General features: G+C 44.7%; 1 protein-coding gene across 1 annotated transcript; it reads right to left on the reverse strand.

Moving 5' to 3' along the window:
• Positions 1-860, reverse strand: LOC112636939. Its single transcript, XM_025405732.1, has one exon. It carries the CDS (start codon positions 572-574, stop codon positions 245-247), a length of 330 nt encoding a protein of 109 aa, XP_025261517.1. The 5' UTR covers positions 575-860; the 3' UTR covers positions 1-244.
• Between the last annotated feature and the right edge of the window lie 24,692 nt (positions 861-25,552).

Consider the following 25,552-nt stretch of genomic DNA (forward strand, 5'->3'; position numbering starts at 1 on the left):
ATTTCCTTTCTCACCTCCTCCACTCCCTGCCTCTTCTCCCCACCCACCCTGGCGGGCGGGCAGCGCGGAGGCTCGGAGCTGGCCGGGGAGGGGCGGATGGAGGGGCCTGGATTGCCAGCTCGCTTGGTCGGGGTCCTGTTAGCTGGGGCTTGTGTGTTCTCTGCGGCGGGCCGCGTCCCCGCTGAACCTCGCGGTGACAGCCGCCCTGGGCAGCGAGCGCTCGGGGCACTTCTATCCCCGCCTCTCAAAGGGTGGGGACAGCCGTTTCCAGATTTGAATTTTTTCTGTTCTTTATTTTTAACGCTGCATCTTCGCGTGTGCTCAGAGCTGGTTGTTGGCGGAGAACGCGGCGCAGTTTTTGACCTCTAGCGGTGAAGGGGGAAGGGGAAGAGAAGTGGTCGGTGTCTGTTTCCTTCTGTCCCCCGGGGCCGTGGAGCTGTCGGAGGGAAGGAGGACGGTGCGGGGAGGCAGGGAGCGCGGGGCGCGGCGGGACCCAGGCTGGGAGCGGGAGGGAGGTGGGAGTGGGGGGGAGGACGCGGCAGGCTGGCCAAGGGCACCCCGAGGAATATGGCATGGCCTCTGTGCGATCCGAGTCGCGGCCTCCGGGGTGCCGGGGAGGGCCGAACCACTGGTGAGGGCGCGGGGAGCAGGGGGTGGCAGAGGGCGCCTGGGCGGTCACCCGGGACGCAAAACGCAGAGAGCCCTGCGCTCCGCGTCCCGGTGCCTGGCTCTTCTTGCCTCGCCACCGCGTGCTCCTGGGCGCGCCCCGACGCGGGCCCTGGAGGCGCGTGGAGACTCCAGCGCTGGCGTCCCGGGCCCGCGGGCCGGGGAGGGAAGCCTCGGGGCTGCGGGGTGAGAGGAAGAAAGCAAACCCGGGAAGCAGGCGGCCGCCGCACCCGCGCACCCCGGGCCCTCACCACGCCCTCCCCGCGCGCCGGCTCAGGGGCTGCCCAGGAATCAGCTCCCCGGGGGCCGCCGCAACAAAGGTGGATCCCCATCTTGATTGTTCTCCAGGAGCCTCTTGGGGGCTCGGGCGGCGGCGCGGGCGCGACCCATCCCGCTGGCTCTCCCTGCTCGCTGAGCACCTTTTGCCTGTCCACACCCCCTCGCTCCCCACCATTTTTCCTGACCGGCCTGTGTCCCCAAGCCCTCGCGGCAAGCCAGGGCAGGCGATCGCGGCCGGGCACGCGCGCCCCGGGCTCCCGCCCCCCTTCTGAGCCTCCGCCGCCTCTTTCCGCTGGGGCTGGGAGGAGGGAGGCTGGGAGGCTGCTCGGGGCCCAGCGTGCCAGCCCCGGAGTTCAGCCTCTTGAGCTGCGGCGCCTGCAGCGGGGGAGGTTTGCAGTGGCTAATTGAAACTCGCTGCAAAATCACCACGACTCTTTCACCTACTGAAATGATTGACCGAGGTTTGGCCTTCCATTTTTACTGAGATTTGGCGAGACCGAATGGAAGCGTCTGCACAGTAACTGCAGCTGCTAGGCCAAAGGGGCCCCAGCGCCCTTCCCTCCTCCCCTCCCGCTTGCTTTTGCCTTACTAGATCTTACCACCTCCTCACCCCCGGCCCCCCGACTGCGAACTCGGGCCTCTCACCCGCCCCCCAGACTCCCGCTCTGGGCGAGCCTCCTCCCCAGCCCCCACCCCTGGGATGCGAAGCCAGCAAGCTTTTGCTGCGGATGGACAGGTTTCTTTTCTGTGGCTTTTTCCTTTCGATAAACCATCAGATTTCAGTAGTACACTTGGGAAAAGAAGGGGCTGATGGCGTTAACCAGGTTCTCAATATAGAACTGGATTTCTGGAGTTGTTTACCTTACCCCTCACCCCCTCAACATGTAGACTAATGCAGCCTTTGGTGGTACATTTATTTTAGCCACGAATAATTAAACCAGCGGTTTACAATTGACACTTGCTCCGTGCTGGTGATTTTACGTGGCAGCCCTCTGCTGCAGTTCCGAAACTTGTTGACAACGTAAACCCATCGATAGGCTGATCTATGTATTTTGAAAACCTGAAAACTTGGCATGTATTTTATGTTTTAATCATAGATGAATCTTGGACATTTTCTGTGGTGAAGTGGAAACTTTAAGTAAATTAGTAAAGTAATAATTTGGCCTCAGAATGGGAAGAGATAGTCAAGATTTTTTTTTTTAAAAGCCATGTGGCCTAACTTGATAGAAAAATAAAAGTAATTGGTTGGCAACCTAAATTTAAAACCTGTTAGAACTCAGGACAGGCGCTTCAATGCGCTTTTTAACAATATTTAAGGCTGTTTTGATGAGTGCATTGTGAAAATCATCTTAATGAATTCTTTTTTGAATGTCTAAAACATAATATAATATACAAGGTATTCTTGCCACTGGATAGTCTTCAATAAAAGTTTAATTGATTTTTTTTTTTTGTTGGTCTCTTAAGTAAGTCTTATTTTTAACTAAGCATTGACAGAATATCTTAAAATGGTAACCTGGGGGTGGGGGGTGGGCGCTGTGTGCACGGCAGCCTAGCCAGTGGGGATCCTGCTGTTTATTATAAGTAGTTCACAGACTCTGATGGCATTTTGGTAAGCTTTCCATCTTTAAGAAATTGAACCAGCATTCTCTTATTAATTCTTTAAACTGTGGAAGTAATTTCCAGTTCTTACACTCTGATATGCATCCCTTTTATTTTAAAAAAATGCTAATAAAAGGCAGTGTACTTAAACTGTGCTTTGCAAATATTATGTATGTTATGAATGACTACAGACACTGGGCAAATTATTTGTAGAATGATTATCCTTTAGCTAGAGAAAGAAATCATTACAACTCTTTTGGGCAGAGATGTTTCTTTTTAATGTTAATCAAGGGGAAGTGATTTAAATATGCATAAATGTAGCAGTCAGGGTGATTTAGTTGTTTTTTTCGTGAAAGAAAAAGACTCAAAGGACAACACTTATTTTTCTCTTCTCTGGGAGTTGAAATCATAATCCTCTGATACTAGTACAGTACAAGAAATTTACATTTGTTTTTTACTTCAGAATTTAAGTGACTTTTGCCCAAGGAATTTGAGAAATAAGGCAAATAAGTTGCTCTATTTTAAAGTAGTCATTCAATATAAATATATTATATCAATCTTAACTTTCTTATTCTCTGATATGATTAATAATATGTATATTCTTACTTTTCTTCTAATGGGCATATGTATCCTTGTGGACACTTTGAGAGAGGTTTTCTTGGACTCTCCCATTTATAGAATCTTTATACTCTTTTACTGTGTGGTTCCCTGCTTTTAACAGATTTCTGAGGCAAATATATTTGTGCTTTTTTCTTATGTAGGAAGACCAGCGAAAATAGTTTACTGAGTTGTCAATTTTATCAGTAGATAAGAAACTTTCTTTATTACAGTTTCAGGGAAGATTTTTTCAGGATATTTCTCAGTTATTCTAAGGGCCAAATTTTATAAAATTTCCATTAGGAATGTCAGTTTCAAATACCCTTTGTATAGCCTAAGCCTGTGAGGATAACGAGAATGAGCCTTACCTATCCTAACACAGGAATTTACAAGTTCCCAAAGTTACCGTCTCCATGTAACTCTTGACATACTTTTCTGAGATTTGGCTTATTTTTATTATTGGTTCTTTCTCACTGTTCATTCTATTTGATTTATTCTACAACATCCCCTTTTATTTGATGATCTGGAAAATTCTGCTCTTTGATAACAACTCAGGATTTTTTTTGTTCAGTTTTGTTTTTTGCCCCTTCCTGTGGAGCCTACGTTTTTAACCACAATAAAGATGAAAGGAAATTCATGAAACTGAGCTCTCTTCCATTTTACTTACTGCTGGCTTTTTTTTCCCCTTGATTCCTACCATATCTTCATTTCTTTCATTGTATTTATTTAACACTACCTATATCCATTAGCTGCCTAATTAGTTTTATCTGTTCCATGTGGATGCAGTGAGTTTATAAGAGAATTTCACAAACAAGTAGTTTTTTAGTGAACTTAAAATAAACAGAATTTTAAAGGAGACCTATTTTTATACTCAATAAAAGCACAAAAGTGCAGAAAGTATAAAACGGCTTACAAAGGGAGACACAAGTTCATAATGTTCCGTGTATAAAAGTAATAACTCTATTGGGTAGAGATATTCGTACAAGATCTAGCACCTCTGCCAGTGCACAGATAGGACTGTTTTAAATGATTTGGGAACTTCTAGTTGCCTGCAGTTGCAAACAGAGAACTTCTCTACAGAGAAACAAACCACTAAAAGCAATATGATCGAGTTGAGATGTGGTTTCCAACGAGCAATTGGTGAATTTAAGCAACCTGGATGTGCATATGTGGAGGCTCCCGTCTCACTGTTTGATCAAACTTCTTTTATGTAGTCACGTAGACTCGATTTTCTCTGCTGTGAAAATGACGAAATAAAGCAATATGACAAAAACTTTAAAAAGGCATAAAAAATAGGATTTCCTCTAGGCTCCTCGAAGAGATTTCTTTAATACAATACTTGTCTTACTTTCTTAGACACATTACATTTCCCCTTCCAGAAAAAAAAGCAGAACAATTGGAAGTAATTTATCATATAAAGAATTTTGATCAAATAGATATTGACAAAGGGCCCTCTGTCACATTTTTCTTCATCCAGCTTTTGTTCAAAAACAGTATGCCTCCTCCCTTGAATCACATAGGGAGAACCGTTATACGCCATTCTCATTAATTTCCCATTTTGTCTACTTTTACTCTTGTACATATGTTGTGGGTTTAAGAGTCTTTTGCATTTGTTCTGTGACACCTTTTTTTGAATTGACTGTTTTAAAACGGAGGCCTATTTTTTCCGGTTTGGGACTCCTAGTGGTTATGGCATCCCATAATGCTTCGTGACGGCCACCAGGACAGAACCACCTGATGTTTTAGAGCAGTTTTCAGCATGACACTGTTAACAAGTGTGTATTTTCCAAGGCCACATGAAACTTACTTTCTTAGCCACTCCAGGTTTGGGAGCAGAAAAGCTGAAAAACCCTTTTGTGTAGAAGTCTGAGTGGTTTGTGGGGGGGACCTTTTTTAGAGTTTGCATGCCAGCGCACGACCTGTTGCTGTGAAACAGAGAGAGGGTAAAGCTACCTGAGGCAGTGCGCTGGAGGATGAAGTGTTTGATAGCACTAGGGGGGAAAGAAAATGCATGGCAAAGTTTCGTCTTCTCGTAGACTATCTAGCATGCAGAGTGTAGTGTGTTGAAACGGTGTATGACATTGCTGTATCAAAGTTGTAAAATTAAGCATTATTTATTGAAAACTATGTATTTTTTTGTAAAAACCTGATCACATAGAGAATATCAGTGGCTTGTGCTTGTGCTTCAATCGAACCAGCTTCTTGACCCACCCCCCCTTGGTATGCAGTGTTAATGCTCAGGGTTGAAAATAGTACACTCCAATGTCTCTTTTGCAAGAGTTTTTCACAGAGGATTACATTTGTTCAAAAGACTCTAATAAAATTGTGTGATCAATCTTCACTTGTGGTTTTTATGTGACTTTTTTCTAGTTTTGCATTTGATAACTGCTGTTTAATTCTGAAAATGTTGTCTCAAACCAGATGTTAGGGACAGGCTTGAAGATTCCTGATGTGTCAGCACCCAGCGCGGCTGTCAGCCTCGGCAGGAAGAAGCCCACGGAAAGTGAGTTTTCTGGGCAGGTTGGAGAGCTGCTGACAGTGGGAATGCGTATGGTGATCACATCTCGATATATTAAACTGGCCGATAGAACCGATAAAACCACAGACAAAGTGTAGAGGGGTAGATTAACATGTTTTGTCAGAAACGTTTGAAGTAGAAAACGAAGGAAAAATATCAGGGGCAGTTGCTGCTATTGTATTCAATGCCAGCAAACTCCATTCCTTGGTGTCCTTTTCTTCCTATAAACAATTTACAGTGTAAATGTATTTTGACATAGAAATCATTCTGTATTGAGATTCTTGATATAAAATGCTTTTATGAAAGCCTGTAAGTGATCCTTGGAATAATTATCAGATTTTTTAAAAGATGTGTTTACATGGTGAGTGTGTGTTGCATATTAAATTTGGTTTTGTAGAAATGTTTGTGTTGTATTCTAAAAAAAACCTCAAAGTGCACAATTAACACAACCACTCTTAGGTTCTTGGTTATGTCAATTTCCACTACAAACCAAAGAACAAATATCAGACCTGTCTATGGCAACTTTTTCTAATAGTTATATCATTTATTCAATGTTTTGACCTCATTTCAGAATATTTTTGAATGTCTTTCATCTTGGTAGGATTTTCTTTTTATACCGTTTGAAGGAAACAAAACATAGACCCTGTCGAATTTTTATCTAGCAAAGAAGGTCCTTGCAGTGAACACTAATAGATCCTCAATATGTGTCAAATTCCTCCACTGGGACTCCTTGTACTATTTGCTATACAATTTACCTTTCAGTGATGTGGTGTTTTTCTTAAAGAGATTTTTTTTTCTAAAATGTAATAAATTTATTGACACCTTTGGTTAAAATGTCACTGTTATAATTTTTAAGAAAACAAAATGTTGAAACATAGATCTTCTCCCAGTAAATCTAGGAGTGAGGGGAAGAGTTGATGGAATCTTTCCTTCAGTAATAGCTCATCTATAAATGTCCTAAATATAGTCTCCTCTCATACAATGTCATGATCCAAATACGAATAGTAATAGCCTTGTCAGAGAATATGTCGGTTCTCCACAAAAGTCATTTCTTTCATAAAACGAATAGCTTGGTGAACTTGACAAAATTGAATCCTGATTATCACATTGGTCAGAGCACATCCTATTTCATTAAAAATGCCATTCTTTCGGTGTTTGGAGAACATGGAGAGTGGAAGGAGGTCCTAGTCGAACAGCTCTTCATGTCACTTTATATTCAGTCTTTTGATAGCACTGAACGGCAGAGCTACACATTCTGTGACCTATGATCAAACAGACAACTGCATCTAACCATCAAAGGCAGTACATGAGGAAAAGTTAGGAGAGAGAAGATTTTTGACCCTTTAAAGATTTCTTTCTGTTAAATCATCACCAAGGTGTATTTAGCTTGTGTTTAAATACCACAGGTGCCAATCATTTCTGCCATCCTTATTCTGTTCTGAAGGATTTTGCAAACTCACATTTCCAGCTGGACTAAATGACCATGTTCCGCTCAGTGCCCCTTGGCTACTAACCAAAGAGCAGCTCATGGACTATAGGCTTGCTCAGAACCGGGACTCACTCAGTCTGTCCTAAGATTTGAACTGCACTAATAACCAGGCTTCTCAGTCCCAGATTTGCAGTTAAAAACACACACACACAGGTCTAGTTCTTGGTGAGAGTGGAGTTGGGAGGCCAAGAGGAGCTCTGAAGCCTGAGGTAGCCACCACAAGCTGAAACGAGGAGGTTGGAAACAGGAGGAAAACCTAGAAAGCAGAGAAATCATAAGGGAGAACCACAGGAGCCCTGAGAGGAGAAATCTGGGGTATCTGGGAGAGGCGGGCTTTGGCAGCTCTCTGCCCCAGCTCTGTGGGATTTCCTGCAGCAAATCTGTGGCCAGGCTGCTGGCAGACTGGGAGGTATTTGGCTATTCCTTGTTACTAACAAAAACGTAATTTTTTGTTTGAATGGCAACAAAGCCAGACAAAAAATTACATTCCCTTTGCTCCCTTGCAGAGAGAGATGACCATGTGACATAGTTCCGGTCAATGAGGCTTTAGTGAAAGTTTTTCACTGAGCCCTCCAGGAAAACCCCTCCACAGGTAGGCATACATAGTGGGTATGCACCTTTCTGCATTTGCTGCTTCCCTCCATCTGGGGTGTAGGTGTAATGGCTTGAGTTGCAGGTGTGATCTTGTGATCAAGAAAGAGGAAAAAGCAATTTCAGATTCCTCGAGCAGCCATGACAAACTTGAGCCACTGAATCACTGCCAACTGCGGCACTGTGTTTGAGTAAGCTACAGTTACTTGGATTTAAATGTAGCCAAACCAAAACTCTAAAAAGCTTCTATTTTCCTGGGATTATTTGAGTGGATTTGTGTTTCTCTTCCCCCACTGAGTAAAACTACAAAGAGTTTAAATAGCTGACGAGGGAGGAGGATGTTTTAAACACTGGAAAATGTTAATACATAGAGAAACTTTAGTAAAACTCATAAAAGTTGATGAAAATATTTTTAAAACAGGTAAAGAGAAAAAGAAAGAGATGTCAAGAATTTTTACAATCACAAATAGGACACCAGGTTTCCACTTACATTTCATGTTTATTTTATATAAATATTTCCATTAAGATTTGTTTGAGAATTGCCTATACATTTGCAGGGCTTCTCAGCTTGATGATGATACAAGATCACTCTTCGTCTTCACATGTCAAGCATTTCCTGATTCCATTGCCAGCATATACCTCTTCTGGGTGTATAGTTTCTCACTAATCCAATCCTGCCAGATTAAACTAAGCTTCACTTGATTTGGTAGATGGCATCTTCAAAATGAAGGGGCCCTCAGATACTATTTACTCCCATTTTTTTCCTAACATTTAAAAATTTTGGTTTTCCAACTCATAGAATATTGCAAGCAATAGACATTGAACACCAGGAAGGATGAGAGGGCAAGAGAGGAGTGAGGGGTGAGAAATTACTTATTGGGCACAATGTACATTATTTGGATGATGGTTACAATAAAAGCCCAGTCTTTACAACTACACAATATTTCTATGTAACAAAACTGCACTGGTACCCCTTAAATTTGTACAAAATAAATAAGAAACGAAAGGCCAATATAAGCACGCTTTCTCGAAAAAAGAAGGAAGTATCACAAGTAATATATTTAGAGTGGTGAATTGAGAACCTGAAGAAACAGCCAGAAAAAAAAGAAAGAGAAAAAATGATTAGCAAGGTGGCTATAAAAAGCAAACAAAAAGCTAAAAAGTCTGGGATAATTTAGTTTAAAGATAAACAACTCTACTCAAATGACCCCTGAGTGCAACACTGTGTCAGATAATGTTACAAAGATCGGTGTTTATAACATTGACACTAACTTCTCAGAAGACTCTTGCACCATGTTCATTATGGCTATTTACAGAGGCAGGGAAGTATGAAATCTTGCTTAAGTATTCTACTGGACATTTTAAATGGAACAAGAAGTTTAGGAAGAATTGCTTTTGCAAAACCCTCTCACTTGAGAGTAGTCTCTAAATGAAAGTATTTTTGGTCCAAGAGCTAGAAGAAGATAACACAGGGAAGAAGCCTATGCTTTGTGGGCACTAAAGAGGTGGAACAGAATACTCCAGTGAAGTCACCCCATGTGACCGAGATCCTACAGTTCAGTCCGAGTCTGCACAATCCAGAAGATGGAGCAGAAGCAGATGAGATGGCTACAAAACTGGTGGGAAGGAGGAGTGCCAGGCCAGCCCCAAGAAGGGAGGCCGGGGTGGAGGATCCAGGGAGCCTGAGATGGAGGAGCTAAGAAGGGGTGGTGGAGCTGGGTGGCTGGGATGGAGGAGCTGGGTGGCTGGGATGGAGGAGCTGGGAGGCTGGGATGGTGGAGCTGGGAGGCTGGGATGGTGGAGCTGGGTGGCTGGGGTGGAGGAGCTGGGAGGCTGGGTTGGAGGAGCTGGGAGGCTGGGGTGGTGGAGCCGAGGAGGCCAGGATAGAGGATCCAAGGAGGCTGGGGTGGAGGAGCTGGGATGCAGGGGTGGAGGAGCTGGGGCGGCCGGGGTGGAGGAGCTGAGAAGGGGTGCATGAGCTGGGATGCAGGGGTGGAGGAACTGGGGAGGCCAGGGTAGAAGAGTTGAGACCTAGGTAGAGGAGCTGGGGAGGCTGGGGTGAAGGAGTTGGGAGGCTGGGATGGAGGAGCTGGGGGGCAGAGGTGGAGGAGCAGGAAGGCAGGGGTGGAGGAGCAGGGGAGAAAGGGGTGGAGGAATAGGGGACGCCAGGGTGAAGAAGTTGAGGAGAATGGGGTGGAGGAGCAGAGGGGGCAAGGGTGGAGGAGCCAGGGAGGCCGGGGTGGAGGAGTTGAAAAGGAGTGGAGTAGGAGAGGCCGGGGTGGAGGAGCTGGGGGGTCCGGGTTGGAGGAGCTGGGGGGAGCGTCAGGGTGGACGAATAGGGAAGGTTGGAGTGGAGGACCTGGGGAGGCTGGGGTGGAGGACCTGGGGAGGCTGGGGTGGAGGAGCAAGGAGGCTGGGGTGGAGGAACTGGGGAGGCTGGGGTGGAGGAGCTGGGGGGACTTGGATGGAGGAGCAAGGGAGGCAGGGGTGGAGGAACTGGGGAGGCTGGGGTGGAGGAGGTGAGAAGGGGTGGAGTTGGGGAGGCTGGGGAGGAGGAGCTAGGAGGCCGGGGTGAAGGAGTTGAATCGGCCTGGGTGGAGGAGTTGAAGAGACCGGGGTGGAGGAACTGGGGAGGCCGGGTGGAGGAGTTGTGGAGACTAGGGTGGAGGAGCAGGGGAAGAAGGGGTAGAGGAGCAGGGGAAGAAGGGGTGGAGGAACAGGGGAGACAGGGGTGGAGCTGGGGGAACCGGGGTGGAGGAGCCGGGGAGACCAGGGTGAAAAAGTTGAGACCTAAGTGGAGGAGCTGGGGAGGCTGGGATAAAGGAGTTGGGAGGCTGGGGTGGAGGAGCTGGGAGTACCAGGGTGGAAGAACAAGGGAGGCAGGGGTGGAGAAGCTCGGAAGACTCAGGTGGAGAAGCTGAGAAAGATCCGGGTGGAGGAGTGGGGGTGGCAGGGGTGGAGGAGCAGGGAGGCTGGGGTGGAGGAATAGGGGAGGCCAGGGTGGAGAAATTCATGAAAATGGGGTGGAGGAGCAGGGGAGGCAGGGGTGGAGGAGCTGAGAAGCGGTGGAGTTGGGGAGGCAGGGGTGGAGGAGCTGAGAAGCGGTGGAGTTGGGGAGGCAGGGGTGGAGGAGTTGGGAGGCCGGGGTGGAGGAGTTCGGGAGGCTAGAGTGGAGGAGTTGGGGAGAAAGGGGTGGAGGAGCAGAGGAGGCAGGGGTGGAGCTGGAGGGACCGGAGTAGAGGAGCTGGGGAGTCCAGTGTGGAGGACTTGAGGAGACCAGGGTGGAGGAGCAGGGCAGGCAGGGTTGGAGGAGTTGAGGGGACCGGAGTGGAGAAGCTGGGGAGGCCAAGGCGGAGGAATTGAGGAGACTGGGGTGGAGGAGCTGAGGAGGCCGAGGTAGAGGAGCTAGGGAGGCTAGGGTGGAATAGAGGAGACCGGGGTGGAGGAGTTGGGGAGGCCGGGATGGAGGAATTGAGGAGACCGGGGTGGAGGAGTTGGGGGGCTGGGGTAGAGAAACAGGGAGGCAGGGGTGGAGGAGCAGGGTCAGCCTTTCCTGGGGACGGCAGCTGGGGCAGCCACACCGGGTAGGGCACACTGGGTGGAGGTGGTGACGGGAGGATGAATTCAACGTGAGTAAAACATGGAATTTGGTTGCGTTTGGAGTAAGGGAAAAACTGGTGTCTGTGAGTCTGATGGCGAGCTGGGCGGGTGTGACCTGGAAGGGTGGGCAGGTGGGGCAGGGCGCCCCGGAGGGAGCCAGGAGCCACTCGCTGGGCACTGAACGTGCCGGTTGTGCCTGGGACTACCCTGGGCAGCGCCGCTCCCCGCCTGCATGGGTCCCGTGGACGGGGCCCTCCTCTCTCCGTGCGTCCTGTCGGTGCCAGGGCGTTGGCGGTCGCGGGAGGTCTTGGAGGCTCATGGGCGGTCAAAGGTGTTCTCACGCGGCAAAGGCCTCTGGTGCCTGGAGGATCCCGAGCTCTGAGGTCTGAATGACTTGGTTTCCGGAATTCCTTCCGCTGCTTTCGACCACGGGACTCTGGAGCCTTGCTAACCTGCCCCGTGCTTGGGTCTCCTCTAGGTCGAGGAGAGGGTGTGGACCGGAGGAAATCTAAGTCCGTGGAGACGTCGCCCTCTGGCTCTAACCTGTGAGAACGGGGTTCCCTCTGCCTAGTGGACCCCGCTCTCCAGAGCCTGGGACCCCGGCAGGTGCTTCAGATGAAGGAGCCGGGAGGAGCCGACTGGCTTTCCTTCCCGCCGGGATCCGCGAAAACGTGCGGTCTGGACTCCGAGCGGCAAACCCTCAAGGGGAAGAAAAGGCCCCGTGGGGAATGCGCACTGTGTCGGCGCTGGCACCAGTTCCGTTCTGGAAAAGAAACTGCAACGAAAAGAGATGGCAGCCGTGACCTCTGCTCTGTATTTCCTTCCTCTTCAGAGCAGAAAATGGGATTTAATCGTTTATTGAGGGGCGGGAGATCCCGGCTAGGGCAGAGAGTAGCCATCGTTTTCGGCTCTGACACACTCGAGGGATGTCATCCAAATAGATACGAATTTGGACAAATCCAGTGGAAAGAATACTGCAACAGCTTCTCGCAATTACTTCGATAATTCGCAATTGCTCTGTTAACATTGTATCAAGAATGGTGGGTCACTTTGGACGGTTCAGTAGATAAGATAGGCTAAGGGTTAAAGGGTGTTCAGCCTCCCACCCACCAAGAAACACACAGGCGAAACAGTGAGAGGAAGAGTTAGAAGTGATTTTAAATAGACTGTGATTGCTAAAGTCAGTCAATCATCTCCAAACTGTGGTCTGCTTCAATTATTAGTTAGAAATGGCTTGTGAAAGGCCTCATAGAAGACTGCCCACACCACGATGCATTGAGAAATTGTTTTCTAGTGCAGTGGTCTTTAAAAGCAATTGCTACCATCCTCAGAAACTGTGCAGGATCATGTATAGGGATGAAGAAAAACACAAATTGGAGTGCTTTATTTGTACTTCTTTTCTAGCTTACAAAAAAATGAAGAGATTATACTTCGTTAACATTTAATGACTACATTAACAGTTGTACATGGATATGATTTTTAAAATAATACATATATTAGGGATACCTGCGTAAAAGACTTAATGGATAGAATCACCAGATGAGACTAGATTCTAAGCCTCTGTTCCAGAATAGAGAACAGATTCTGTGCTATACTGGAAGGGACAGTGGATGAAGAATCCAAAGAATGCCTTTCAATTCTGGCGAGCTGCCAGGTCAGCTGTGCAGTATTAGGTAACTTGATTTACCTTTCTGGTCCTCTGTTTTCTCATGCATAAATTGGTGGCTAAACTAGATCATATTGGAGGTTTCTTTTAGGTCCAATAAATAATGCAATAGTTGCTGTTTATTTGTACTCAGAGTGCCGGCTTGGAGGCACCAGTATAAACTCTGCTTCCACATCTGGGAGGGAGAGCGAATGAACAGATAGGGCAAGACAGTGAGACTGGGGTCTGTGGAAACAGGGGAAGGCAAGTTTCAACTAAGGATATTCACATTTAAAACATTTAAAATACCCAGTGGGTCAAACTGAATGGCCATTGGCCCCCTTATCTTGTTGTTTTGGGGATGGTCAGTGGTTTTGAAGTCACTGGTTACTCTGCTCTGGGACAGAGCTATTGTGAACTTTACAATGGGGAGAAGAGAAGCAGTTGTCTTCCAGAACAGCAAATTTTCAAACTCAAGTTTGATGTGATGAAAAAAAAAAGTTTCTTTTTATATCGTTATTTCAGTTGACAAACTTCTTTAACCGAGAAAGCATGCCAATATTACAGCATTAATAAGATACTGTAATGTTTCATAAAACATAAATCTGGTTTCGAAACGTACCAAACAAACATCAAAATCACACAATCAAAAGTACAGATTTCTGGGTCTACTTCCCAGAATACAGATTCCATGTGTTTGAAAAAAGCCTGGAGTCTATATATTTAATCAATGCATTCAACTAACTCTAAAGCTGTTCAGCCACAGACCAGTGGCTGCCACTCATGGCTCTTAAGTCAGTGAAGGAATGACACACACACAATTCTTTTGTCAAAAATCAGTTTCTTTGAGCCAAAAAGGAAGTTTTCTATTAATGCCACGAACTGCCTCACCCCCTCTATAGCTTTGGTCATGCCTCTTTCTACAAAATTTTGTTGTGCGTGAAGCTTTGGGTGTTGTTGAGCACACACAGATGAAAGATGGTTCCTGTCTCCAGGGGCTTGTAGTAGCCAGATGGGTGACAGCCGAGTTTGAGAGGCACATCTGCAATGCTCACCTGCACACTGAGAGCTGGGACTGAGGTGAACAAGGCCCCAGCCCAGGCAGGCAGCCCCGGCTAGGGAGGAAGGAAAAATGCCTGAGTCTTGAAGGTACATGGAAGGAAAAGGACAGAGGTAGGCTCTCCAGGCAGCAACTGGCAAGGAGTTGGAGACAGTGAATGTGGCCCTGGAGCTGTACAGAGTGGGAGATTAGCAAGGCACAATGCAGATAGCCAGGACACATGTGCTGGCTGCAACCTTGGTCTTGTTCTGACACAGGACACTTGTGCGCAGAGTTCGATCCTGTTTTTTAAGTCTCTTCTTTTAACTGGCCCCTGTGATCAGACCTGAGACCTATGTTTTACAGATGTGGTCTGAGAGTTGGGGTAAACCAAGTCATATTAAATGCACACCTGGATTTTTCCATTGCTGGCTCACTGACTAACAGTGCTATAGTGGGGGAAAAGTTGAGAAAATAAAGAAAAATGGGAAACCCCAGAGGCCCATGAATAATCTGAGCAATCCTGAAGATTGAATAAACCTCTGATACAGAAATGGACCTCTCAGTCCATTTTCTCATCTGCAAAGTGGGGCAATCACGCAACACACGCCAGGCGCTAACACCGTAAGGTACAGCCATAAACATGATTGCGGTTTCTTAATAATGGCCAACTATTTATGTCACTCAAGCTTTGTGTGTTTGAAATTTTACCCATCTGTGAAATAGGGATCATCATCCTTGTCTCATAGGGCTGTTCTGTCACTTAATTAATTAACATTTGTAAAGCTTTTTGAGACCTCCTGACTTACATTAACTCTATTAAAACTGGTGAAGCATGATATGAAGCCCTAGAACTAACGACTAAAGGAAAGGGGAGAAATGGAGCCATTCATTTTGGGACAGACAACGTGTTTCATGCTTTAACATGCAAAGTGAAGCAGAAGCTGAAGATGGTTCTACAAGAGATGACAAAGAAGACAATGAAAAGGACATTTGCCACACAGTTGTAGGGAGCAGATTAAAAACAAAAAAAAACTAGTCCCTCTATAATTATATTAATTCTGGGGAATTATTTCTTCAGGAGATCGTTGATGGAAGGCTTCTCAGAATTGGAATGTCAATACAGGCACATCGAAGAGATAGGAAGAACAGGAGGAGGTGATATTGTTCGTCAAAATGATTTATCATGCTAATGAGATACAATTTGTCAGTGACAGTGGTGTTTATACACTTCAGACAAAAAGAAGAATGAAAAACACAAGTGCACTTCCCATATGAGACTGTCACCCATTGACTTGGAGTACACTCAAACAAGAACAGAAGGTGGCTTCAGAAGAACCAAAGCCCAGATCATGCATATTGAAGGCCAAGGTCAATGAGAAATTATGTAAAATGGAAAAACATGCAAGGAATTGGCCGGGCACAGAGAACAGAGTTAACCCTGTCACACAGGAACCCAAATGAGTGACATCATCAAGGCCCTTTCTGTATGGCTCCATTCCCAGGGGTGGTCCCACATGGATACTTGGATGGCAGATGTCGCTCAGCTGGTGCAGACAGTAGCTTGGGAGGGTAACACACAGGACACCACAAAGAAGTACAGGAGGCCACAGAAGTATCTTCTTGTTGATAGGAGCCATCATTCCCCCAATCAAATTCCACTGACACAATTACTCTTTAGGGCAGCTCCATTAGAAGGTGTATTCATCAGGGTTCTCTGAAAAAATAGAATCCATGGGATGTGCATGCATATAGAAAGATATTGATTTTAAGGAATTGGTTCACTTGGTTGTGCAGACTTGGTAAGCAAGTCCAAAACTGGATGGGCGAGAATGCCAGGGTGGATACAGGGGAAAGAGCAGTCGTTTGAGTCTGAACACCATTTGCTGTGGGACTGGGAGGAGCTGAGCTTGCAGATGAAGTTCAAATACAGGCTGCTCACAGGATCTCCTCTTCCTTAGGGGAGCCAGTCCAATCAGATTTACTCAAAGTCCACCTGTTTAAATGTGAGTTTCATCTCCAACACCATCACAGACACATCCAGAATAATGTTTGACCAGCCAAGGTGATGCATAAAATAAACCATCACGGGAGGTGAGATATCTGTTATTAAAAGAAGGATACAGTTCAGGCACAATTTTGGAGGCTGAGATAGGAGAATTGCTTGAGCCCAGGAGTTCAGGACCAGCCTGGGCAACATAACGAGACCTCATCTCTACAAATAATTTAAAAATTAGCTGAGGTTGGTGGCCTGTGCCTGTAATGCCAGCTACTCAGGAAGCTGAAGCAGAAGGATTGTTTGAGGCCAGGAGGTTGAGGCTGCAGTGAGCCCCCATCATGCCACTGCACTCCAGCCTGGGTGACAGAGTGAGAACCAAGATCCTATCATAAAGAGAGAGAGAGAGAGAGAGAGGGAGAGAGAGAGGGAGAGAGAGAGAGAGAGAGAGAGAGAGGGAGAGAGAGAGAGAGAGACTTTGCTGAATCTTCCTCTTCAAAACAAGCAAACAAGCGAAAAAAAGAAACCACCCCGAGTAAAGTCTAAATAAAAAAAAGAAGGATATAAATGTGAAAGGGATCTATCCCTGGAAAATTTGGAATTCTGCCTAAAAGAGGAGGTGATGTGATATAAATATTTCCAAATCTTTTTGGACCTGCTGTAGCCACCTAAAGAGTACTATATATGATGCTCCCTAACCTGACATTCAAGCTTCAACTACCTGGTACCAAATAATTTCCCCAAAGTCAACTTTTTTTACTTTAATTTTGGGAAAGCACTCATTCTGTGACATCGGTCTCTATTTATTGCCCCTTACAATATAACTCCTGGCTTCTTTTTTGTCCCTTTTTCTTTACGCATCTCTTCAGGGCCTGGGCAGGTAGGATGCTGTTGTAGAAATAAGCCTGACAAGGAAACAATCACGATGGCACTGACTGGGTGTCAGGCACCACTCTTTGTGTGTTCACATTAAATAGCTTGTTTAGTCTATGCTGCAATCCAGCGAAGAAGGGCTTGTTATCTTCCAATTTCGAAGAGAAGGACTCATTAATTTGCTGGAGGTCCCACATTGTGTAAGTCCTTTCTCTCACTGCTATTACTAAATACCCGAGACTGGGTAATTTGTAAAGAAGAGCGGTTTAATTGACTCATGATTCTGCAGCTTGTACAGGAAGCATGGCAGCATCAGCTTCTGGGGAGGCCTCAGGGAGCTTTTACTCATGATGGAAGGCAAAGAGGGAACAGGTGTCTTCACATGGCCAAAGCAAGAGGACGAGAGAGAGAGGAGGGGGCACACGCCTTTAAAATGACCAGATCTCACGAGCACTCACTTACTATCACAAGAACAGTATCAATGGGGAAATTTGCCTCCATGAGCCAGTCACCTCCCACCTGGCCTCACCTCCAACACTGAGGATTATAATTCAACGTGAGATTTGGGTGGGGACACAGATCAGACAATATCCCACAGCTAGTCAGTGGCAGAGCTGGGGATTGGACCCAGGCAGTCTGGCTTCTGCACACTTACTCAGAATCCAACTTTCTCCCTAACATGAACTAATGCTATTCCATGACTTTGGAGAGAATTAATTATGTGATTCTATAGTATGGAGAGTTGGACTGTAGAAGATTCTAAATCCTGTATTTTTCGTGAAGCTATCTGTGGTGGATATCGTGATCACAAGCTGAACATGTACTCCCCTCAACTAAGTAATTCCAACCACTGATCTCTCCAACCTCCTTCCACACACCTTTCGAAGCTGTGGTATTTGGCCTTTGCCAAAATTATTAGTATAACACCATCAACTGTCTACAGCATTGGTCAGAGCTAGGCAGGCAGCCTGATTCAGGCCAAGGCGGGAAGCTTGCTCACCGCTTCTGGATGGTAAACTGGGAATTTTTGAAGCCTGGAGTGGCTGCATCCATTTGGCCATCAGAGGGAAAGCCAGATTGAAGTAAATCTAATGCCCTAAATGGCAAAGAAGAAAAACCAGATGAGTGTTGACATCTTTAGGCCTCCAGGGCAAAGGAACCTGAAGCCACCTACTTCTAAACTTCTTGGGTGAGCCTGTATGTCCCAGTCCTTGGTTCAGTCAGTTTGAGTTGGGCTTGCTAGTGAGAGAATTCCAATAAATCCTAATCACTCAACCTGTGGTAATCTGTATTTTTTCTTAGAGCCTTATTAACTATTTAACCCATCACTAATTTAGTATAATTGTATACCGTCATTTACCATGGATAGTGGTATTTACCACCAGGTGTTTCATATCAGAATCACGCCTTATTCTGCCATGTAAATTGTAAACTAAGATTCTTTATTTCTTCCAAGAATCTATAATAGTAGTTACTTATTAATTACGGCAAGAGTGAGTTTTGGAGACCACCTAATATAATCAAACCATCTTTTCCTAAATAAATCCAGGGTAGCAGGTAAGAGCAATGGGGTAGCATTGCTTTTAATGTGTACAATTTTAAAATTCAGGTAATTCTATCCAACCTTAAGGACTGGATGGGGATAGAAATGTCATCGATTGTTAAAACAGAATCTTCCAATTAGACAATAGTCTCAAGCTCGGACCTGAGTTATTTGGGCCAGTTATGCCAGTAACAATAAAAGCTACAATGTACCAAACATATACATATACAAATACGATGTACCAAACATATGCATATATATGTATATATTATCTCTGTAGCTATTTTCCTACCTTCGTAAAACTGGTATTACTTACTTTTATGAACACGTTGCATAGCCTGACTTGCCTACAGCAGTACAGATAACTAGACGGCAGAACCAATACCCAAACCTACATCCTCCCAGTTCTACAGCATGTGTTTCATCTACTAGACCGCACCAGCACTGCACATGCCCTAAATGATAATCTGCCTGTTACGATATTACTTCCTTCTTTAAAACTTTCTATGGCTGTGATTTGGGGAGTAAGTTCTTAAGTATTTATGGCATGAATGGATGAGCTGAGAAATACCATATTCTGCCTTTCATGTTCATGAAAGTAAATCCCACCAAAAAAGAGATTTTAAGGTTTGTTTTTCTTCGGAGAGAAGCTGCTATTGCAAGATTTACCTAACTGCTAAAAGATGCCTGCCTTCCAGAATGTGTGTATGATGCTGACAGCTGTCTACTTCAGCACTTCATTTTCCAGGAAGGAACAACCAAGAACTTTTAGAGAAATATTGGGAAATCCAGATGGGACCCCCATTTCTATTTTCAAGCACTAAATACCTAGATGACAGCTCCCCCATTTCCAACTGGTCTACCCTTGAAAACCCCAAACAGAAAAAAAGTTTGGCAGCTTTTTTAATAGTAGTTTAAGATTTTTATATATTGTATCATATATATATTAAAATATATTTTATATATATATATTTTCCCTTGAAAGGTAAGGTTTCAAATAGGCTAAGAAAAGAAAACAATTATAGCCCTATTGCAGTGATGGATTGTAGTTCTATTAGTTTTGGGGTTTTGTTGGTGGTCATGGTGATTTTTCTTTTAGTTTGTAAAGGCTTCTAATATTATATGTAATGGATTTTAGTGGTTAATTTTTTAAAAAATATGCAAAAAAACCCATTTATTTTATTTCCTAGATAGATAACTATTAATGTATTAATGTAGCTATAAATTTACTGTACCATAGATAGAAAACTAGTATTGAATACACAATGTAGGTAAATAATAAAGTAAGACAATATGATGGCTTACAATAGGAAAGTAAAAATACTAATGGTTATGCACATAATTCTATTGGAACTTCCCTAATTATTCCACAAAGAAGTCATAGGAAACAGCAGACACAGCATTGAGTAATGGCTGGATACTGAATGTGACTCTTGCTACTTTTGAAGTATTTGGCTTTCCCATTAGCGAGATTCAACAAATGCTAATAAAATATTTATTAGCTATTACTTTTCCTGACCTATTAGTGGAGTTCACTAATGGACTCAGGCTTCCTAATTGGAGAACTGTATATCTCTCTAGCATCTAAGCCAGTACTGCTCGTGCATGGGGTGTCCACAATATTTTCTAAACTATAAGTTCATGTGAGTTTCCAGGTCACATTTGGTACTGAACTGAATGCTGTCATGAAGCACACTCACCTCGTCTCTCTAGTGGCAAGAAGTAGAAATCAATTCTGGTTAACGAATGGAAAACAAAACTTATTTGAGACGTGTGGATCACTTGAGGTCAGGAGTTCGAGAGCAGCCTGGCCAACATGGTGAAACCCCGTCTCTAGTAAAAATACTAAAAAATTAGCCGGATGTGGTGGCAGGTGCCTGTAATCCCAGCTACTTGGGAGGTTGAGGCAGCAGAATCACTGGAACCCAAGTGGCAGAGGTTACACTGAACTGAGATCACACCCTTGCATTCCAGCCTGGGCAACAACGACACTCCATCTCAAACAAAACAAAACAAAACAAATAAACAAAAAGCCAGAAAATAAAGTTATTGAACAATAGAAACTTTAGGAAGCCTGCAGACCCTGGTATGAAAACAAGGAGGAGTCCAGATACAGCCAGCACCACTCCAGAAAATCTTGCCACAAAAGCAATTCTAGGGGCTAGCCTGGCTGCTGTGACAGTCACCAGTGCCGCAGCTGGAACCCTCTGTGTCAGGACTAGATACAGACCCTTACCTAGTCCTTGCAGCTGTCACTACCTTGGGAATGTGTCACTGCACCACCCACCATCATGGAATTCTTCCACAGGTCTGATCCACATTCAGAATAAGTGCAACCGATTGGCTGGGAACCTGGTCTTTTTTTCAGCTTCTAATAGTGATAGTCAGGCTTTTCCCCTCTTTCAACACTACCCCCACCTAATACTTACAAGGTAGGGAATTTCCTGAAGATAGGAAGAGGATTTTAATGCAAGAGGATTTTAATGCTGGGAGAAATAAAAAACAAATAGACAAATGTTGTATTTTGTGCCTGTGTGTATGTGCACATATATGAACTCACACATTCACGTGATCACACATATATAATTTATGCTATCATAATACATATTATTTACATAGAATTATTTATATATAATTTATGCTATCATTATATATTTTATATGTTATACATACCATATGTATATTTTATATATATGTATAATATATATATAGTGTGTGTGTATATATATATTTCCCAGGCTTTTGGATCAGTTTTATTTTGTATCTGTAAAAAAACTTGGAAGCTCTGCTTTCTGGATGGTCTAGTCAAGTTTAACACAAGAAATCTCTTGTGAAACTCTTGTATTTGTTGAGGTACCTTTGAAGGAAGAAAATACAACTAAAGAAAATTTATGTTGATATTTTTTATATCCATATATTATGGAGTATTTCAGGATATGGGAAATAATAATACAGAAAATAAAAAGTTCACACAATTACATCCTCAGTATCCATCACGGTTAAAGATTGATTATAGTTCTTGTTCTTTCTCTAAACACACACAAACACACACACCTATATAAGTAGTATTTTAAAAAATTTGTAGCATGCTAAATATGCTTTGGCATCCCTTGCCTTTAGTCACTCACAGTTATACAGTAGGCTTTTGATATTACTATTTTTTCTTCAAAAATAATCTCAAGGACCAGGCACAGTGGCTCATGCCTGTAATCCCAGCACTTTGGAAGGCCGAGGCGGGCGGATCATGAGGTCAGGAGATCAAGACCATCCTGGCTAACACAGTGAAATCCTGTCTCTACTAAAAATACAAAAAAATTAGCAAGGCGTGGTGGCGGGTGCCTGTAGTTCCAGCTACGCGGGAGGCTGAGGTAGGAGAATGGCGTGAACCCGGGAGGCAGAGCTTGCAGTGAGCCAAGATGGCACCACTGCACTCCATCCTGGGCGACAGAGCAAGACACCGTCTCAAAAAAAAATCTCAAAAGATTAATGTAATATGTTTACACTATCATGTAATTAATATTTCCCCTGCTACTAGGCATGTAACATAGCTTTTGCAGATGGGCATTTTTTAATGGAATTCAGCCACAATGTCTTTGTGTTGTTAAGCATAGAAATCTGTACCTACCAGCCCTAGAAAGTACCTGTATTCCCCCTGTATTCCTGGCCAATGACAGCAGGACTTGCTTCAGCTTTTTTTTTTTTTTTTTTTTGAGAGAGTCTTCCTCTGTTGCCCATGCTGGAGCGCAATGGCGTGATCTTGGCTCACTGCAACCTCCATCTCCCTGGGTTAAACAATTGTCCTGCCTCAACCTCCCAAATAGCTGGGATTGCAGGTGCCTGCCACCATGTCCAGCTAATCTTTGTATTTTTAGTAGAGATGGGGTTTCATTGTGTTGGCCAAGCTGGTCTCAAACTCCTGACCTAAGGTGATCCACTCACCTTGGCCTTCCAAAGTGCTGGGATTACAGGTGTGAGCCGCTGCAGTCAGCCTACTTTTGCTAGATCTTATACTTTTGTGCTTGAACCACAGGCATTTAGTTCAACGTAAATTGATCAAATCATTTTTTTGCCTGTTAACACAATCAGAAGGAATACAGAAATAAAACAAGATGAATACAGTTTATAGTTAATTTGAGGAAGACAAATGTTCACTCTGTGGCTCCAAAAATAATGTACACATTATGTTTTTCTTCTTCTTCTTCTTCTTCTTTTTTTTTTTTTTTTTTGAGATGGAGTCTTGCTCTTTCACCCAGGTTGGAGTACAGCAGCGTGATCTCGATTCACTGCAATCTCCGTCTCCCGGGTTCACGTGATTCTCCTGCCTCAGCCTCCCGAGTAGCTGGAACTACAGGCACGTGTCACTACACTAGGCTAATTTTTGTATTTTCAGTAGAGACAGGGGCTCGCCATGTTGGCCATGCTGGTCTTGAACTCCTGACCTCAGGTGATCCACTTGCCTCCAGTGCTGAGATTACAGGTGTGAGCATTGCATTTATAAGAACGCCGGAGGAGAGCACTGGTGTGACCCGAGCACACCACGGGAGGGCGAGACTCCACCCAGGGGTCTGGGACGCGATCCTTGAGGCTGGACCCCAAGTTTGTACAAACTTGTTTCAAACCCTAGTTCTGCCCGATAGCCCCCTGATAAGACCCTACGTGACTCCGAGTCTTTGCGAAAGACTTTAAAAAGCAGGTGCTGAGGAAGACCACCGTCTCTGGGTCTGAGATTTCCAGGAGCAGAGCCGCTGGGGCAGGAGGGCCACCAGAACTCCCTCCTGGGAAGCCAGCTCGGGCCACTGCCGCCAAGGACTTCACGCTGCTTTGTCAGGGCACATCAGTGTGTGAGGAGTCACAAACCGTGAATTTGACCCTTGCAGACGCAAGAAATAATTGGCTGGACACCTTTTAGTGGAAAGCATGTGTTTTCAGTGTTTCCAGGGAGCGAAGCGCTTACAAGCAGCAAGCAAGCTGGAAGGCGGGTTTGTATTGACAAGTGCTCCCACCAACGTGGCCCTTCTCGGGAAGTTCCTTCTGAGACCTCAACTGGGGAAGCACAACCTAGACCTTGGAAGAGGATGCTGCTTTCCTGCCTTCCTCACTTGCACAAGCCGCTGGCTACTTGAAACCGATAAAGCAGTCTGTCCCTCACAACCTCATTAACACGACCTGTAGGAGACCTCCTCCATGTCTCCCAAAAGACATATTTACTCTGATCTTAGAAGAAGCCTCCCCATCCTCCCCGTGTCCTTCAGGCAGCACATTTTTACTGTGCACCTCTTTGTGACAAGATCGTCACAAGATGCTGGGGGAGCAACAGTAAGCACAAGGGACAAAACCCTTCTTATGGAACTAGCTAAAGAGACACTCAGTGAACAAGGAAATGTGTATCTACTGGTGTAAAAACTGTAAGTTTGGATGGGGTAGAGAGAAGGTTTGTGTGGGAAGGATAAACTCACATAGAATGAGCAGAGAAGGTCCCTTTGCCCAGATGTCATGTGGGCAGAGCAGGAGTGAAGGATGGGTCCAAGCCATGGAGATAATTGCCAGAACCAGGAAGAAGAAGAGCAGGTGCAAAGGTCCTGGGGTGGGGGTGCACTTGCTCATCATGACACAGATGAGCAGCAGCAAGGGTGATGCTGCCGCATGGACGTAGCAAGACAGGACATGGGATGTGGCTGCTGGGGGAGAAAAAGAACAGTGGAAGAGGAGGTTGAGCAAGGAGCTAGAAAAACAAACATGGACATGAGCACAAAGCAAAGATAGTCATTTTAGGACACTTGGGTGTAAGCCCGAACTGTCTCTCACCCTTCAGGGCCATCTGAAGGGATTTCACTATACACATGATAGTTGATGCTTATATGATCACCCCAAGTTGTTAGCATGAGTTTATGTTCATATTCAGCATTCCATTTATTTTAATTCCAAACACCTTTATAGAGCCCTTAGTACATGGGAGACCTTATGTCAGACAGTGGGAATGGAAAGGTGAGGAATTTAGCATCATCAATCTTCCAGAGTTCATAATCTAGCTAGAGAGAAATATGCATAGCTATGTACCCTGATTATGAAAACAAGAAAATGCTTCGTGTATTTAAAAAGCTCTCTATCTAAAATGATTTCACTTACATTTAAAGAACTTAATACTAAAAGGGGAATCTCAAGTTGCTGAAAATTCACTGACATGGAAATCTTCAGACTCAACTATGCCAGAAGAAAAAAAAAACAACTTGTATATACATACCTACAGTTCTATGCATAAACTGCTAAATGTGACATTAAAATCACGTCTGAACAATAGCTCCAAACTGATCAAATTCATGTTGAAATCCTAACCCAAAGTACCTTAGAACATGAGCTTATCTGGAAATAGGGTCATTACAGATGTGACTGTTTAACATGAGGTCATACAGGAGTAAGATGGGCCCTAACCCAATATGGCTGGTGTCCTTATATAATAAAAGGAGACATTTAGACATAGAGGCACTACCCAGGAGGAGCACCATGTGAAGATGAGGCAGAGATGGGCTTGAAGCATCTATCTACAAGCCAGGGAACCCCAAAGGTTGTAAGCCAGGAGTGAAGCCTGGAACAGAGTCTCTGTCACAGTCTCAGAAGGAGTCAATCCTGCCAACACCTTGATCTCAAATTCCCAGCCTCCAGATCTTCAAAACAATACATTTCTGTTGGTTAAGCCACGCCTTTTGGAGTACTTATTACAGCAGCCGAAGAGAATGCATACAGCATGTTTACCAGCTCACAGTTCATTTGCAGACAAAAAGGCACGCTCCCAATTGAGTATCTCCAACTGCACACCTCCTTTTTCTGCAAAATCCGACAGAAATGACAGCACGTATTCAGGATACCCATCCATAAGTGTGGAACACTGAGAGACAAAGCACTAGTGGGTTGGAGACTTTGTCACATTTTTAGACAACCAAAAAGGAACTACTGAGAGCCTAAGTCGCTTAGGGGAGCTCACCCCAGAACTTCAGGAAAGAAGGCTGCTGTACAAGTGCTGCCTCATCAAGCACAGCATGGATATTTTCCTGAGAACAGCTTCTCGGCTTGGAAAAGTTTAAAAAGTCTGCTAGGCAGTGATGAGTCATGCGCAAATGAT

Source organism: Theropithecus gelada, chromosome 13 (assembly GCF_003255815.1).
Source record: "Theropithecus gelada isolate Dixy chromosome 13, Tgel_1.0, whole genome shotgun sequence".
NCBI classification, from domain to species: Eukaryota; Metazoa; Chordata; class Mammalia; order Primates; family Cercopithecidae; genus Theropithecus; species Theropithecus gelada.